Source organism: Rhinoderma darwinii, chromosome 8, assembly GCF_050947455.1.
Source record: "Rhinoderma darwinii isolate aRhiDar2 chromosome 8, aRhiDar2.hap1, whole genome shotgun sequence".
NCBI classification, from domain to species: domain Eukaryota; kingdom Metazoa; phylum Chordata; class Amphibia; order Anura; family Rhinodermatidae; genus Rhinoderma; species Rhinoderma darwinii.
Window position 1 is genome coordinate 72,334,133 of NC_134694.1, and position 19,302 is coordinate 72,353,434.

The 19,302-nt window shown below is 38.7% G+C and overlaps 1 protein-coding gene across 1 annotated transcript in view; it reads right to left on the reverse strand.

Annotated features, from left to right (window-relative positions):
- LOC142659525 (vascular endothelial growth factor receptor kdr-like) overlaps positions 1–19,302 on the reverse strand; it is a 198,125-nt gene that overhangs the window by 64,610 nt on the left and 114,213 nt on the right. The window contains exons 8-9 of the mRNA XM_075835736.1: positions 14,461–14,584; positions 12,780–12,955 (exon numbers count right to left, since the gene is read on the reverse strand). Of these exons, the coding sequence (XP_075691851.1) occupies positions 12,780–12,955; positions 14,461–14,584 (300 nt within the window). The remainder of the gene's footprint in view (positions 1–12,779; positions 12,956–14,460; positions 14,585–19,302) is intronic.

Below are 19,302 nucleotides of genomic sequence, written 5' to 3' on the forward strand. Positions count from 1 at the left end.
CTCATCCAACAAACCAGAACTATTCTTTCTAAACATAACCTCATAAATGATTTATTTTATAGACACTGACAATGAAAACAAATAGCTTGGTTGAAAGAAAAAAGCATTAAAAGTAAAAAAATTATATAAAATGCTACAAAATGTGACCGTATATGGTCTATTAAGCTCTCACCTTAAGGCTGGATTCACACGAACGTGGCGTTTTTGCGGACACAAAAACGCGGCATTTTGCGCGCGCAAAAATCACTTGCCAGCTCCATGTGTCATCTGTGTATGATGCGCGGCTGCGTGATTTTCGCGCAGCCGCCATCATAGAGATGATTCTAGCCGACGTCAGTCACTGTCCAAGGTGCTGAAAGACTTAACTGATCGGCAGTAACTCTTTCAGCACCCTCGACAGTGAATTCCGATCACCATATCTAGCAACCTGTTAAAAAAAAAAAAGAGGTTCGTACTTACCGAGAACTTCCCGGCCGTTGCCTTGGTGACGCGTCCTTGGTGACGCGCCTCTCTTGACATCGGGCCCCACCTCCCTGGATGACGCGGCAGTCCATGTGACCGCTGCAGCCTGTGCTTGGCCTGTGATTGGCTGCAGCTGTCACTTGGACTGAATTGTCATCCCGGGAGGTCAGACTGGAGGAAGAAGCCGGGAGTTATCGGTAAGTCAGAACTTTTTTTTTTTTTACTCGTTCATGTATATTGGGATCGGAAGTCACTGTCTAGGGTGCTGAAACAGTTTAACTCTTTCTGCACCCTGGACAGTGACAATATTCGGACATCGCGTACCGGAATTTTTTTTGCCGAGTTCGGCCGAACCCGGTGAAGTTCGGTTCGGTTGTCCGGGTTCGCTCTTCTCAAAGACACTCCATTTGGATGTTTGTAAATAGAAAAGCACGTGGTGCTTTTCTGTTTACATTCATCCTTTTGACAGCTCTTGCGCGAATCACGCAGTTCGCACGGAAATGCTTCCGTGCGGCATGCGTGGTTTTCACGCACCCATTGACTTCAATGGGTGCGTGATGCGTGCAAAACGCCCAAAGAACGGACATGTCGTGACATTTTTTCAGCGGACTCACGCTGAGCAAAAATCACGGACATGTCTGCACGGCTCCATAGACACATATAGGTCCGTGCAACGCGCGTGCAAATCACGCGCGTTGCACAGAATTTTTTCACGTTCGTCTGAATAAAGCCTAACTGGTTGAGGACTGCCCACGACGCAGGTGCACGAGTAATTGGCCAGCTGAATGGCGTTTGCCCAGCAGTCAGAAACTGCCAGGGATCCCGAAGAAAGCGTTTTTTTTACTGCTTCTGTACTATCTGTACTCACGTACACAGCACTCAATGAGTATTGAGCACCGCTGCTCAATACTGACTATAGTCACTATAACAGGGCTGATTTCCTCTGCTGTTCAGCCCCGGTTACAATGGGAAAGTATAGTATTAAAAAAAAAAAAAAATAATGAAGTCCCCCAATGATCTTTTCTGACCTTAGAGGTCAGGCCATAATAATAAAAAAATACAACATTTTTAAAAAACAAAAATAAATGACAAAAAAATACACATAAAATCCCCCCCCAAAAATTGCCCCCGACCAATTATTGTTGTAACGCTATGACCCATTTACCCTAAATGCAAAATGTAATATATCAAAATTTACAGTAGACAGTGACAATAACAGTTAAAAAGTCTATTTTAGGGCAACACAAATAATTAGCTAAAAAGAAACCTGCATTGATCACGAAAAAAAAGAGCAAAAATCACGTCACTAGCCCGACAAAAAGATAATATATCCGTTTAACAAACGTGCGTCAATCTGACCGGCATCACCATGATTTTACAACACTAGGCCATGCAAACGCATGCAAACTCTCTGAATAGCTAGTTCCAACAGTTAGATATAATGATCCCCTGAATATATACCCTATACCAACCAATATTGATTGGTCTCTATCACATATACTTCAGTGGATAAGTATAAGCAGTCTTTGTGGCCTGTTAGTTTAAAAATAATCTAAGCGATAACTAATATTGTGTGTGCAGCATTGTGTAGATTAACATATTTCCATGTGCAATGTCACAGTTTAGGAGATTAGTAAGCCAAGTAGATATATATATGTTCTGAGTTCACAGAACTGCAGCAAGTGAAACAATTATTAAACTTGTGATTTTTTTATTTTTAACACCTCTGTTTATTGAATGTTTTCTATGTGTATATGGAGTATATACTTTCAACCCACCGCAGATAATGTAGTACCTGTTTCTTGAACTGGGTCACACATGATATTATATAAAGTAGTAGTAGAACTCCTACTCGTATCACACAGATTCTGAATATAGTGCTCATGCAGTCCACTTAAAAAAAATTTGACGAATGCTTCATTGGATTCAGTATATTAAACAAGTTTACCTCTAGAACACTGTTTTCAGGTTTTCTAGGAAAAAAATGGATCTGTAATGCGCACCCTACATGGAAAAGTGCACAGTCATTTTTTGCATTGCCTACCGATATTATTGACAAAAATGCACACAGCTGTCTGAATAAGGCCGTAATCGGATATCATTGCAAATAATGACTCACTGACAAGCAATTATCTAGATATCATTTTATAAATTAGATTAGATAAATAGTAAATTGCAAACCAAATCAAAATATTAAAACAATTCATATTTTTACTTAGGAACTTCCGGCAAGGCGTAGAAAGGTAATTTGGGGATGGGGAACTTGGTGCGTTTTGAATTGCACAAAGTGCCATGAACTGAGGCGATGCTCTGCAATGTCACTGGCCTTGTTAATTGTAAAAGCAATACACCCACTTCAATGGGGAAATCCTGTAATAATATATCATAATCAAGGCTAACTCCATAAATGGGGATGTGAGGAGGAGGAAGGAGCTTGGGGATTAATGTTTTGGCAACAAGTTCAGGAATAAGCAGCAGTTAAGGTAGGACATCAAGCCAGCTGATGGTTATCAGGGGGAAAGGCTTCCGATTAACATACTACTCGAAGCTATTAAGAAAACAACATATTTCAATGAAGAAGTTTGTGCAGGAAGCGTTAACATTTTACTCATTGTCTTGAGTGACTAAGCGCTCACAAATAATTCACCAGGGAACTTGTGATACTACTGGAATAGTAAAATGAAATGCCATCAATGTTCAGTTTATGAATCTTCTATGGATCGCTGTCGGTCTGGAGGTTTGTCTAGACAATGTTAAGAGATATTGGCTACACCCTTTACTTTAATACAAGCCAAGAATGGGCAATCTGTAGCACTGGTTGGCTAAGAAGCAGAATGGAAAATGTAATTTGCCAACAGAAGTGAAATAAAATATTTGTTTGTTATTATGATGCCATTCAAATTGTCACTCTATTGGTAATTTATTTCTCACATTACTCATGGGAAATGATCTTCTATGTACTACATATTGCTGAATTGATACAAAAGTTTTTTTTTTTTTAAAAAGGTGTATATATACAGAAATCTGGTCAAATTAACATAGACTAGAGAATTATTTATAAATCAAAAACATTTACATTTGTAGAAATACAAAAAAACATGATTTAAAAATACATATATCATATGAAAAACTGCTCTTCCTCCTGGAACAGGAAGTTGCAACTATTGTCGGCCATTTTGGTGACTGTGGAGAATTGTATTTTGTCACTGCTCTATACATACATACGTATACAAAGAATTTATTTCTCTATTCCTTCCCTCTTCTTTCTACATGTCCCATCCTTATTCTGTACATGCTTACTTAAATTAATACACATGGGAAAAGGCACTCCATGTGCTTGACAGTCCATGTGTACCCATGAAGCTAACAATTCTAACTTTATTTGAAAGGAGGCTATGGCCTGGCATAAATGGCTTTCAAAAAAGTTTTATAACTTTTATTAAAAATAAACCAAATAACTGGAAATAAACATTAAAGAGGTTGTCCAAGCATTTTTGTTAAAAGGGTACCCCAATGGTAAGCTGGACAAAGGGTGTCTTGCTGTGGGGATCCCCTACCCCTCTTTTAACTCAGAATTTCCTAATAGGGTATTTGCAAATGTATTTTCTGAACCAGACACCCTTTTAAGTAAGTCTGCTAAAGAGTGAAAAAAAAAAAATGCTTATGGACTGAATAACAGACCTGGGGCTGTGAAATTCACAGGCTCTTTCTCATGTACATTACTAAGAATCCAAAGTGTGCCTCTTCCCAGACCCTGGACTGACCCTTGTCTATAACACAGGCCAAATCTGGGATTGAATACTAGGTGGAATTAAATCTTGGTTTTGACCCTAGCATATTTGCAACTTGTTCCAAATAGTTAGAAGCTAAAAATGGTAGAAAAGTGAAAACTTTGGCCTTTATTCGCCATTCCATTCTCTGAACAGAAGATGGTATTGCAGTGGAATGCATTAATAAACATTTTTTGTTTGCATTACGTCAGCTTTCATTCCACTCTCATGCCTGAACTGCCCTTTAACCCTCTCAGAACTGTAGTATCCTGCAATTTATTACTATTTATATGAAAGTAGCACTTCTTAAATAGTCTCATATAGTTCTTGTACATAATTGAACAAAGACATCATAAAGTGCATCAAGTTCAGTCTGTCAGTGTCTGAGAATATTTTTATTTTTATTTATTTTTTAAACAATGTAATCTCTCTTTTTAAAAGAAATTAAATTTGCTCTAATTTTAGTATTCCTTTAATTCCAGAAATTCTTCCTGGAATGTTGTCAATACATGCATCTATAAATAGATTCAGCTAAATCTTCCTTCTTCTGTCCCTTTTTTTCTGAAGGTTTCCTTTTATATTATTATATTTTGATGGTATTATTATAAACCAAAATGTTAACAGGTTACATAACAATGTAAACATACAACAAACTCAAGATCCAAAAGATGTTTTCCTTGGGGTAAATACCTTTCAATTAAAGGTTCACCAGTTCAAATTCAGCCTAGAGCTTTATTTAATCTATGTGATAGAGTTTGGCAAGCATATTATCTGTCTGTCTGTCAGATAAACCCAACGGAGCTTCACATGACAGGTTACATAATAAGTTACGAGCAAGAGTTTTACAACTGGGTTCAGTTTATTGCCTCGGACCACAGTGGGCTCATTCATAAGGCCTAAATGTGGTATCATAAGAACTTATTGATAAAGGTAAGTAATGATGGTCATACATGGAAAGATGTCTCATGTTCGGAAATTAAATATAAAATTCCACGCATTCTCAGAATTGTTTTATTGGGAGGTGTAAGCATGAATGTGGTGTAAGAAGAAACAATTTAACAACAGGTAAATTTGTGATGAGGTTTTAATACAGTTTTTCTGCAAAACCTCTGTACATCAAATTAGGCAATCGAAAAAGGTCAGGGTTTAAAGATATGCCCAGAGGCAGGCAGTACACTTCTAAGCCAGGGTGAAAATTGCTGCCATTTATTTGGTAATTAGAGCCTTGGAAAGTGTCTCTACACACAGAACATTTCTTTGAATGCATTTTGATTATGTGCCAAACGCTAAAGGACTTGGGAACCAGCTGGGACAAGTGTGCTACCTGGAATTGCATTCATACGTTGAGAATATTTGCTGTTTAATGCTGAGCTTCCTAATCAAATGGAGCTCATTGAACTTTCTGAAATTAAAGTAAACTACTGAGAATTCTGTATTCCCTGTGTCCTAAATGAAGGCTTGACTATTAACAGCCCCAGCCCTCCGCAGCTGAGAAAAATATATGCCATCAATCAAGTGGGCAATGTATGGTGTATTATAGGACACAGAAATTATTGAGAAAGGAATTGCAATAAATTATTCCGGTGTGAATTATACACATTATGAGACATAGAACTACTTAAAACCCCCACATCCCTTAGGGCAGGTACATAAGAGAGCAGCTTTTGAACTAAGACAGCCTCCACCCTCTTTAGATCCCTTGATCCGATGTTATGTGAGATAACGCCATATGTTTGTTATCATTGTGTGGATCAGAGCTAGTCAACTGGAGTGGCTAAAAACTTTTTAGACTTCCCCGCACATCAAAACTTAGTTCAGTTTCTTATAAATCAGCTAACTAAGGGGCACTCCCAGGTTAACAGTCTCTTTCCTCCTACTGGTCATATTTATAGTCATGTCAATCACAACTGATTTCATGACCTTTAACCCTTTAATGACAGCCCAGGGTCTTTTGACGGCGGGCTGTGCAGGTTCCGAGACTTTAGCTACGTCTTTTTGCATCACTATAGAAGAGGTTAATGAGCAGTCTATTGTTACTAAACAGCTCCTGTCTTAGAGAAGCCTCCGGAGGAATCTCCATTCCTGGCCTTTTAACCCTTTGATCGCTGCGGCCCGTGACCATTGCATGATCAAAGGGTACCCCTTCGAACATGTCACCAGGTTTTCCGGTGATGCGATTGGAGACTGAGGGATTCCTCTGCAGTGGGTCCTGGGGACCTAGAAAGGGCCCCAGGGCTGCCTGTTCAGTAAGCCAGCACTTCGGGCACTCTAAGACTTGCCCTAACAACTGCCTGTGACATAGTGACACAGAAGATAATGTATTAGCATACAGCAGTATAAAGAAAAGTTAGTAATCCCTTTCATGGGATTCCAAAAAATGTAATAAAATATGAATTAATAAAAAAAAAGTCCTCAACAATAAATAAAAAAAGTGACTATTTAGTATAACATACATATTATTGTGAATAACATATTAAAAATACCAAAAACCTGCACATATTAGGTATTCACTTGACCATAATAACTTGAGGAATTTATTTGCCAGGTTATTTAGTGTATTTAGTGTGAATTTTGCTAAATCTCCCCCCAAACATTTTAAATATTTTCAATTTTTCATCAGTACATTGAATACATTCTTTCAGTATGTACTTTCTACTATTCATTGCACAAATTCAGCAGCTGGACAGCGTATTGAGGACTAGGAAGGGGATAATTGATAGTTATTTTTCACAATGCTATTCCTTAGAGCTGATAGAGCGATATATTGGACTTCCACTTACACATCCACATTTGTTGCCATTTATTGGCAATGCCTACCATAAGCAAGCTGAGGCTGAAGCATCACACTCTTTATTTCATACCAGGGGGAGAGGTGGGCAGAAGTATTTAGCCATTGTTGCCAATATTGATCCAATTCACAGTACCTGGCATTTCTGTGCTGGGGTATCCCCTTTATAGGGTGGGACTGAGTTGGCAGCAATCCTAGATTTTACTCATTTGCTATGTCAGAATCTCAAGGCAACCACTAATGTGTTATCTCCGGACAAACCCAAGACAACTGCTATCTGTTTTACAATGGAATGACCTCATGATGACTGTTATAGTCTAGGCCCTGTTCACACAGAGTTTTTTTGCAGGCATAAAAATCTGCCTCAAAATTCCTTCAGGAATTTTGAGGCAGATTTTGACCTGCCTGCACTCTCTTTGCCACGTTTTTTTCTGGCCGCGGCCATTGAGTGCCGCAGGCAAAAAACGCAGCGGAACCGCTTTCTCTACCTCCCATTGATGTCAAGGGGATGTCAGAGACGGAAACGCCCGAAGAAAGGTCATGTCGCTTCTTTTTTCCCCGTGAGCGTTTTTTACCGCTCGCGGGGGAAAAAAGCCTCCGCCTCCCATTGAAATCAATGGGAGGTGATTTCGCCCGTTTTTTGGCGCCGTTTCTGACTTGATTTCCACGTCAAAAACAGAGTCAAAATACTCTGTGTTATCTAGCCCTTACATCAGGATTAATTAATGGTGGCAACTTAAGAAAAACATCAGAAGAACTCATTTTGTTGAACCTTAGGGTATGTTCACACGAGGGCGTCCGTTACGGCTGAAATTACGGGGATGTTTCAGCCTGAAAACATCCCCGTAATTTCAGCCGTACCGGCATGTGCAGGCGCTTGAACGCCGCGTCAATTACGGCCGTAATTAGCGCTGCTATTCATTGGAGTCAATGAATAATGGCTCTAATTACGGCCAAAGAAGTGACAGGTCACTTCTTTGACGCGGGCGTCTATTTACGCGCCGTCTTTTGACAGCGGCGCGTAAATATACGCCTCGTGTGAACAGACAAACGTCTACCCATTGCTTTCAATGGGCAGATGTTTGTCAGCGCTATTGAGGCGCTATTTTCGGGCGTAATTCGGGGCAAAAACGCCCGATTTACGTCCGTAAATAGGCCGTGTGAACATACCCTTAGGATAACCATAATTCTCTCTTAAAATGACTGTGGGATGAAGACACATTCCGGCAGACTGAAGCTTCCGTTAATGTCTAGAACATGTTTACAATGTTCACCACTGCCATACTTGTTCCACTCATAAACACATACTTTAATTATTTGGCTAAAGACATGTTTTAAGTAAATATTTTTAAAAACATCAATTCCCTGACATGATGGGGATATTGCTAGATTTACACAAGAGCCAGGAAAGTTTATCAGAAAAGTTAAAAAAAACATTAAACCTACAAAAGTTATTAATCAAACTTTAGTTTTTGAAATATTAAAACTAAAATTGTCAGAATACTGTATATATTTGCTATTTCTCGTTCATGCTTTTCTTTAGCTTTGGTGTTACTTTAAAGGAATAAGAAAGGACATAAAATCTACAAAGTTATGGAATTTATGCACTACGGGATACTTAAGAAGAGCTAAGATCTACTACCCTCAACAGTTTGTATTAAGTAACTTCTTTCTCTTCACTGTGGCAATTGGAAAGCCTGATGGACATTGCTGTTCTTTTTTTTTTTTCGTTTTCCATGGTGTCAAGTATAAAAGAAAGAAATATATTATCACCACGTGAAATAAAAACACCTATCCTAACCAAGAATCAATGTATTCCCGGTGCTGAATTTGCACATCCGACACATACAGTCTCAAAGCTGACCCTTTTCCACTGAAGTGAAGCCTTTACTCTACTTCTAAGAACAGATGCTCTGAAGTATAGAAAAAAGTCAGTTCCTTTTTCCAAGCTAAGCCAGGAGACCGGTCTCCCTTAGGAAGATGAGATGAATAAAGCTTAGACTTATAAACAGTCTAAGTTGGCAGATTGTCTTATTATTATGAAAAGATTCCTTTGCAAACATCCTCCCGTAATAGCAAGATATCCGCTCTAGGAGGAAAACTATTTGCAAGTAAAGCCCTTGTGTTAACGGTGAATTTATTTTTGATTATCACATTGCAATCTCCTTATCGTTTAGCAAACTCATATTTTCATTTCATATACAACAGATGACATTTTAAGTAGGGACTACATTTGTCGATTGAGAGGACTATTGTTAGGTGAATACAGCTGATATCATGGTAGGTTGCTGTGCTGTATTTCAGAGTTGTGACAAGACTGAACATTATACAGAAAAATAATCACAACATAAGATCAGGCAGAATCCTAATAGGAGAATAAGATTGGGAAGAATATTAGTTTATGTTCTTTTTAGCAAAGGAAATCCCACATGACATCATCGGAAATGCGGGAGATGCAGATATTTAAACCAAAGGCTACCCAGTGTTCCTTGCTTGGTTCTGCTATCCCTGTGGTTATGTGTTCCTGGCACTTCTTGACTTCTTGTACAGGCACTGTGTTCTTGACCCTGTCCTTGCTTTTATCACTGAACTCTGCTCCACCTGTCTCTATACTCCAGCTAATACGCCTGATGAGCCCTTGTTGTTTACCATACTTTACTCCAATGCTCTTAATGCTTCAGATGATGCACCATAAGAGTCCATGAGTGCCACTCTAGAGAGCCAGCCGCTACTGTCTGACATACTCTGCTGCAGCGGTCTCCATGCTCCAGCCAATACACCTCTCAAGACTGAGTGCACTCTAGAGTGCCAGCTGTTGCTGTATGCCTTCAGCCACCAGCCTTTCCATTGGCTCCCAGCTGGCAAGATCTTGCTAGGAGTAACTCACACCACTTGTGGGGTCTGACACTTTGTTTCTAACCAGAATGTGTTCTACGACCACTCCTCCTGCAACCCTACTCCAAGCACAATGAAATATTCACTCGGGTCCTACTATAGTAACTATTTTATACACTGGCTGCACCAACTCGTACCAACTCTTCACTCTCCCTTTTCTCCCAAACTCAGAAACAGTGACTTCATAAAAGGGAAATTTGATATGGAAAGTTGGGAGCTCCAATGGCCAGCCATAACTAAATTAATTTTTCTTTGGCAGAGACACTGATCCTAATGTAAATTTTGCATGCACATTAATATACTGTATATTAAAGTAACGGAGCTTAAATTTGTCCCTTTCCCTAATCACATTACATCTTTTATACTTCATGTATAAAAACACCTTCACATGTAACCCCTTGAGAAAGCTGGTGGCGAAACGCACATCGGGGTCCTGAGATGGTATTCTTTAGTGGTGTTCTGGAACGATTCCTAACATGCGTTAGTAATTTATTTGGCCATACGATGGGTCTCTGCATGAATTGCTAGTGTGATCACACTAGTTTATTCATATTTGTCATGTGTTTAACCACTAACATTGTTGTGTACATATTTGCTTCTGTGATTTCTTGTGCCTTATTTAGGGTTGAGCTTCAACCTATAAATCGTCCTATTGGGTGTATTGCCTCTTTATTGGTATTTTTGTCTTGCAGTATATGTACCTAGATCTTTTGATTGCACTTTATAACTATTGACTTTGTATTGTATACTACTACTTTTGACCACCACCTGTCTGTTTTATGTGATTTTAACAGATTTTATTGGCACAGCTGTTGTTACATGTATATTTTTTTACTTGAACTAATGAAAGTATATTGTGTCACATACGTGTTGGATTACTATAAAGTCTTGTGGTATATATCTATAGGTATTACACCTTCACATATAAGCTCTTATTCTATTCCCACTCAAGTAGATGAAATATCTGGCTGTGTTATGCACTCACTAAGAGTCACACCATAGCGGTTAAATGTGAAGATTCCAGAAACTCTAGAGATATTTTGTTGGAGAGGAGAGTTGTATGATCTGTCCTGAGCTTAATCTGAAACAGGAACATTTGCAGGTTTTATTTCCCTTATGAGAGTCAAGTACTTGGCTGTTCATGCCATAGATCTGTTGTTTTCCCTTTTCACATCTGTAGCAGTTAAAAGCAGATCTGAGAATAATGGGAACAGGTAGTATTCATCCTTATTTTCATAACTTCTACACAGAGCGCAGTATATGAAACCTGCACTATTAGTACATCATGTCCCGCACACCTGTGCCTAAGCTGAACTCCTCTATCAAATATCACGTCTTAAAGCTCCTTGTCCATTTGAGAATTTCAGAAATAAAGAAATATCCAAAATTCTTCCACTCATTGCAAGGAAATTCCTTATCAACATAGGATGTATAACAGCAAATATGTATTTTCTTATTACTGATAGGATGAGTTAGTGCCCACAATGGAGACCGTAAAATACCCCTAATTATATGGACTTGACCAACTTTCTACGTAAATGTCATCATACACTTTTACATGTGGTGGTTTTGGGGTTAGTGATAGTATACTTGTCATACTCCTCGTGGACTAGAATGGTTTAGTGTGTAATACCCAATACCTCTGGTGGTCTAAGGAAAATAAGGGGTTAATATATATATATATATATATATATATATATATGGTGGTTATGGGTTATTGTCTACTATCCCTGGAAGTCTATGTTCTTTAGTGGTTAAGGCTTAACCATTTACTCTAATTATATTATTATATTGTTTAGGATAGTGCAGGGTTTAGTGGTGGTCTCAGGCAGGAAAGTGTACCCATAATGACATTTTGTTTAATAAATAGGTCCAGAATCATATCATGTGTTTCCTACTAACCAGAGCCCCATCGAAAAAATAAATAAATAATTATAGTAAAATGTAAAAAAAAATAAAACATTGCCCCTTCCCCTCAAAAAGTTATACACCTCTCCAAACCCACAGGCACCAAAATTAGACATGCTTTGTGAGATTAACACATTTTGCATGTTCTTTACCTCAAATATACAATAATAACCACCAACTACCAATTTTTGCCTGTCCTACCTTGGCCCTAGCTGCCAATGTGCCCTCACTAAAAAATATTTTTGTTTTCGGTGCTATAGCTACATCATACATTACACAATGTACACATATTTGGCATTCCTGTGCAGGGGAGAATTAAAGAATCATTTTTGGGGATAAATATTATTTATTGAACAAACCTGTATCTGATCATTTTTATCTAGATAAGACCTACCAAATTAATTAATAAATCAATTTTAAATACAAAAAAAGCCCTATCTGTCCCACAAAAAAAGAAACAAAACAATTTCAGGTAGATTTAAAAAAATCACCTTTAGAATGCAGCATTCCCAAGGGTGAAATATTGTAAGGCCCAAAAAGTCCCTAAATTTTGAAAGGGTTAACTTCTGACTTGTACGACACTGCAATACAGTACTTATTAAAGTCTATGGGGCCCTACTGTACTCTATATGTCTCCAATTTCATACGTCATACAGAGGCTTTATGTACCACTTTTTAAATTGTTTCAAAGAATCTAATATAAACATGAAAAAACTTTGCAACTAGTAGTAATTCAATATCTCCTATTGTTTTGTGCGTACATCTCTTATACTTGGGTCTCCATGGTAGCAGACTACAAACACACCCTGCGTGGTCTGATCCAGTCATATTGCCCTCCATCTGTCTCCGACTTCTGGCTAACTTACCAAAAGTAGGTTGGCACAAGTGACGGGGTCTTATGAATTATCTTTACATCCCTGGATGTGCTGTAGATTATCACTGAAGGCAACTCTTACCGTAGACCTCCACTGTGAAGTTATAGAGGTCTTGTAGATTATGTCGCGTATTGTAGACCAGTATAGTGTAAATCCCTGAATCATTTTCCTTTATATTCCTTATAATCAAGCTGTTCTTTTCTGGGTTGGTTTTGTAACAGGTACTGTTTTTTTCTATTTGTTTTCCATCCTTGAACCTGTGGATAACAGCATAGACAATAACAAGATATTATGAAGTGTAATAAAAGCTAATTTTGGAAAGTTATTTAATAAGATATTTGGTTTATAATAACACAAAAATTAAACAGCCTTAACCAGCTGCCACTTATTCCTGAAGCTTGCCTTTTCATCTCTCAGATGCCTTTTTCTGTTTGCTTTTTAAGATCACAGTTTATGATATTAAATCTTTCCACTTAACATAATTTGGTGGTGTGTGTGTATGTTTCCGCTAACCCTCTTTTCCTAATATTTTTGTCTGGCCAACTCCTCAGGCAACATGATACACTTCAAATGGACCCAAAAAAATGTCTCACCAACTAAGCAAGTGCGTTGCTCTCTCCATTATAGTCTATGAGAGTTATGGGAATAGCTAAGTCAGTGCTACGTGTTCCAGATCCTCTCCACTGAAGTAACACCATTATTACTGTTAGTATGCTGTTATTAATGTGGAATGATTTATTTGCTTTAAACCAGGCACAACTGAGCCTCGGTTGCTCAGAGTCTCATCTGTGATACTCTTGTTACTCTTCCATAGCAGGGATTTCCCTTGCTACTCTCCCATGAATCTAATTTCTGCTCAGAGTCATGACCGATAACGTTAATCACGCTAACAAGTTACACTTCTGTTTTTTTTTTTACTTGTTGGAAAAGTTGTGGGTACAATAGGGCAGTCTGGCCACTCCTGGAAAGATTCATCACTTCTCCAAGTCTTGTCCATTTTTAGATAATGACTTTCATTGTGGTATGATGGAGGTTTAGAGCCTGAGAAATGGTTTTCTATCCCATCATGGGCAAATATTTTTCAGCATTGTTTTCTCGTCTCTTCTTCTGATCAATAGTGCTCTTATAGATACTTTGAAGTGACTACTTTATGATAAATAAAAAATATTGTAAGGCTAAGATTGAACTGTGCTGAGAGAACCTAATATAGAATTCCCTTTGTCTAATAATATAAGATTAGAAATCATTAGATGTTAAAAAAAACTATATAAGATATCTGGAAGGGGCAAATACTTTTACTGTATAAAACATCTGTGACTTTCTGACAATGACTTCTTTTTATGGTGTCACACAGGGTTCCTAGGTGGGATTCTAGCAACTCATCCGATACCGGTAGATCTCATAAAGAGTAGTTACACGGAGTAGTTACACGGAGACATAAAGTAGAACTTCTCAGATGGCCCAAGAGTCGCAAAAACTGGGCAAATCTTAGTGGAGCGGGGCGGGACCACTCACTGCCGAATGATTTTACTATAAATTACGCCAAATAGTGGCGTGAGTTAAAGTGGAAATCGAAGCCAGCTCTTGATCCCCCCTCAAGTATCTTTAGCAGTGGATGCAGTTAATTTTGCCTGAATCCCTCAGTGATCTAACGTTTATGGGGCTTCCCTTCCTAGATGCCACTTTTACTTTCCTTGTGATATAGCCAGAAATTAAAATGCTGTAATGCCGTAATAACTCCAAATGTCATAAAGTGACTCACCAGATACTTTGCGGCGGTGGAAATGCTGTAATTTTCGCAAACAATTCCAGCTCACTTTGACCTTCTAGTGCTTGATATACATGACTCTTTTGAGTTGATCCATAGATTGTCAGGAAAGGCTTTTCTAATAAAAGGAAAAAAAAAAAGAAACTTTGTAATAAATATGAATAAAAATACACACGAAAAAAAGTCTAATATTAACTTGTATTTTAGACCTTTTTGGTAAACAGGGTAGGATAAGGCTTCTTTCAAACTGCGTTAAATGGTTTCTGTTTGACGTATACGTCGGGAAAAGATCTCTGATGTAAACTAGGGCTGAGGAGGGAGGTCAATGTAGAAAATAAAGGGGTAGTTAGGTTAGAGAGGGGTCAGACTATATTGGTGGGGGGAGAAACAGACTGTGGGGAGAGGACTAGGCAACAGGATAAGAAGATCTCTTTGTTACAAAACAGCAATGAAAATAAAAATGCCCAAATAATGTCTAATAATCACATTTCTGATACTGTAACACCTGATAAACGTGACAATTTCAAATGCAAGTTAAAGTGTATGTTCACAAATGCCAGAAGTTTAGCAAGCAAAATGGGGGAGCTAGAGGCCTTGGTACTGGAGGAACATATTGATATAGTTGGTGTTGCTGAAACATGGCTAGACTCTTCAAATGACTGGGCTGTAAATCTACAGGGTTTTACACTGTTTCGTAAAGACAGGACAAATAGGAAAGGCGCTGGTGTATGTCTGTATGTGAGAAGTGATATGAAGGCGGTGGTGTATTTCTGTATGTGAAAAGTGATATGAAGGCGAGTGTGAAAGAGACAATAGTGGGTGAAGATTGTGAGGAGATTGAAACCTTGTGGGTGGAATTACAAAGGGAGGTAAACACTGAAAAATTACTTTTGGTGTAATCTATAGACCCCCCAATATAACTGAGGAGATAGAAGGTCAGCTATATAAACAAAAAGTTCTTCAAGCATGTAAATGGAAAAAAACCAAGGTCTGAACATGTAGGACCCCTAGATAGTGGTAATGGGAAGTTGGTCAAAGGGGATCAGGAGAAGGCAGAGTTACTAAATGGGTTCTTTAGCTCTGTATATGGGTTATTTAGTTCTGTATATACAACAGAAGAAAGAGCAGCTGATGTAGCCAGTGCTGTTAATACATCAATTAATATACTAAATTGGCTGAATGTAGATATGGTCCAAGCAATGTTAAATAAAATAAATGTGCACAAGGCCCTGGGACCAGATTTTTTTTTACACCCTAGAGTTTTTAAAGAGCTTAGTTCTGTTATTTCTGTCCCCCTCTTCATAATTTTCAGAGATTCTCTAGTGACTGGTATAGTGCCAAGGGACTGGTGAAGGGGCAAATGTGGTGCCTATTTTCAAAAAGGGCTCTAGGTCTTCCTTGGGTAATGAAAGACCAGTTAGCTTACATCAAAATGTTTGAGGGGCTATTGAGGGACTATATACAGGATTTTGTGACAAAAAATTGTATTATAAGTGACAGCCAGCATGGTTTTACTAAGGACAGAAGTTGTCAAACCAACCTGATTTGTTTTTATGAAGAGGTGAGTAGAAGCCTAAATAGAGGGGCCGCTGTGGATATACTATTTTTGGACTTTGCAAAGGCATTTGACACTGTCCCTCATAGACGTCTAATGGGTAAATTAAGGACTATAGGTTTAAAAAATATAGTTCGTAGTTGGATTGAGAATTGGTTCAAGGACCGTATCCAGAGAGTTGTGGTAAATGATTCCTACTCTGAATGGTTCCCGGTTATAAGTGGTGTACCCCAGGGTTCAGTGCTGGGACCACTATTATTCAACTTATTTATTAATGATATAGAGGATGGGATTAATAGCACTATTTATATTTTTGCAGATGACACCAAGCTATGTAGTATTATTCAGTCTATGGAAGATGTTCGTATATAGCTGATTTGGACCTACTAAGTGTTTGGGCATCCAGTTGGCAAATGAGGTTTAATGTAGATAAATGTAAAGTTATGCATCTTGGTACTAACAATCTGCATGCATCATATGTCCTATGGGGAGCTGCACTGGGGGAGTCACTTGTTGAGAAGGACCTGGGTGTACTTGTAGATCATAAACTAAATAACAGCATGCAATGTCAATCAGCTGCTTCAAAGGCCAGCAGGATATTGTCGTGTATTAAAAGAGGCATGGACTCGCGGGACAGGGATATAATATTACCACTTTACAAAGCATTTGTGCAGCCTCATGTCGAATATGCAGTTCAGTTCTGGGCTCCAGTTCATAGAAAGGAGTTGTAAAAAATACAAAGAAGAGCAACAAAGCTAATAAGGGGCATGGAGAATGTAAGTTATGAGGAAAGATGAAAAGAATTAAACCTATTTAGCCTTGAAAAGAGACGACTAAGGGGTGACACGATTAACTTATATAAATATATGAATGGCACATACAAAAAATATAGTGAAATCCTGTTCCATGTAAAACGCCCTAAAAAAATAAGGGGGTACTCCCTCCGTCTGGAAAAAAAAGGTTCAATCTGCAGAGGCGACAAGCCTTCTTTACTGTGAGAACTGTGAATCTATGGGATAGCCTACCGCAGGAGCTGGTCACAGCAGGGACAGTAGATGGCTTTAGAAAAAGTTTAGATTATTTTTTTTAATTTCCTATCTCCTATGTTAATGTGTAGAAATTTTTCCCTTCCCTTTTTCCATCCCTTGGTTGAACTTGATAGACATGTGTCTATTTTCAGCCGTACTAAGTATGTAATTATGTATACCTTAAATATAAGCTGTGACAGATACCTACAATGGCATCCATCACCCAAAGGCTATTATGACCTCTCATGACCCTTTTCTTGTCGTATTCGTTTAATGGATTTCAGTATAGTTTATGGGTGAGGCATCCGTCACAGCCTCAGTTTAATGTTTACTTTAGAGATCTTTTCCCGGCACATGTGTCAAATACTCAGTGCGCATGGAGCAGGTTCCACTCCTGAGCCCGCTATAGTCTATCTCCTCCTGACTATGATGTACATATACGTCAAATGTGGGTAAAGGGTTTAAAGCGGAGCAATTTGGGTAATAGAGGAGAGTCACTTCCCTGTGCATTTAAGTGAAAAGACGATGGGGCTGTTATAATGTCCTGACAGTTATCATAACATTCGGTCTCCTTGCTCATCTGGCAAATAGTATCTTTATTCTGTAAGCAGTATTCAGAAGAGCAGGCGCTAGGCTTTCGATCTACCTACCCTTCACAACATTTGAATCGCTATTTGTGGATCATTTTAAGCCTGCCCTGGTCCTCCCAGGAACACTCACAAAAGCTCCCAGAATGCCCAGTTTTGGTTATATTTTCATAAGCCCCACCCCTATCAGACCCGTTTGTCAGAACAATCCTGAGAAAATTAGGATGGTTGGGCGGCATAGATTTACCTGATATGGGCAAAGTAAGAAAATGCTCATACAATTCCTAGTTATTAAGTTGCTATGTAAATTTTACAAATGTTGCTGTTATTTTCAGGAGCAACATAAAAATTAAATGTAATAAAAATCACGAATATCTTTATTACTGTGTACAAATTATATACCATATGACCATACAAAAATATATCATGGACGTAGCTATAGGGGGTGCTGAGGTAGCAGTCGCACCCTGGCCCTCGTGCCTAAGGAAGTCCAAAGCCTTCTCTGCTACATAAGAAAACACTAGTATTATCAATGGCAGGTTGGGGGGCCTGTTACAGATTTTGCACTGGGGCCCACGAGCTTTAAGTTACACCTCTGTACTATATGCAGAATATTAAGAACAATGACTTATTATGAATATATATGTGTTACATATGATTACTGTTCATGTCCTTATTCTTTAGTTTAAAGTCACAATAGTTTGTAAAAAGCTCATTTTTGGTAACTAGGTAAATCCATTGCAGGGAGGGTATAATTTTCATGAGAAGAATTTTAATGAATGGGGAAAAACTAAGTGGGGAAAAAAAATAATCTCTTTTTCTAAAAACAAGATTGTCACGACACTGGAGTGTTAGTGGAGAAACCCAGCATGACTGCTGTAGAGTAACAGTCCCCGACTTCACTGACACATAAACATTTTGGGTGGCAGAATGAATAAGGCGAGCCATTTCATGTTATTACAGTGATTCTTATCTTCCTTCCAAAGAACTTTCCTTCTGTTTGCTTTATTTTCCTTAATGTAAAAATGGTGGCTGCAGATTCCTCTGATATCCGTGAGAGGAATGTAGTCAGTCTGATTATTTGGTTTAGGACTGTGGTAGATCAATAATGGAATTCAAAGCTGCGTTATTATATATTCTGCTAATGCAGCAACCACACCACCCACTTTTATACGATCTACAAGGAAAGTTTAAAACCGGACCAAACATAAAATGGAATTACACATAATACATTTGATTTACATGTAATTCCAATATCCCACTACCTTTATGACTTAGGCTGGATTCACACGACCACATTAACGTCCGTAATGGACGGACGTATTTCGGTCGGAAGTCCCGGACCGAACTCAGTGCAGGGAGCCGAGCTCCTAGCATCATAGTTATGTACGATGCTAGGAGTCCCTGCCTCTCCGTGGAACTACTGTCCCATACTGAAAATATGCTTACAGTACGGGACAGTTGTCCTGCAGCGAGGCAGGGACTCCTAGCATCGTACATAACTATGATGCTAGGAGCCCGGCTCCCTGCACTGAGTTCGGTCCGGGACTTCCGGCCGAAATACGTCCGTCCATTACGGACATTAATGTGCTCGTGTGAACCCAGCCTTAGATATGAGCAGATATTCACTGCTGAAGTACTTACCCTGTCCATGTCACTACGTGTA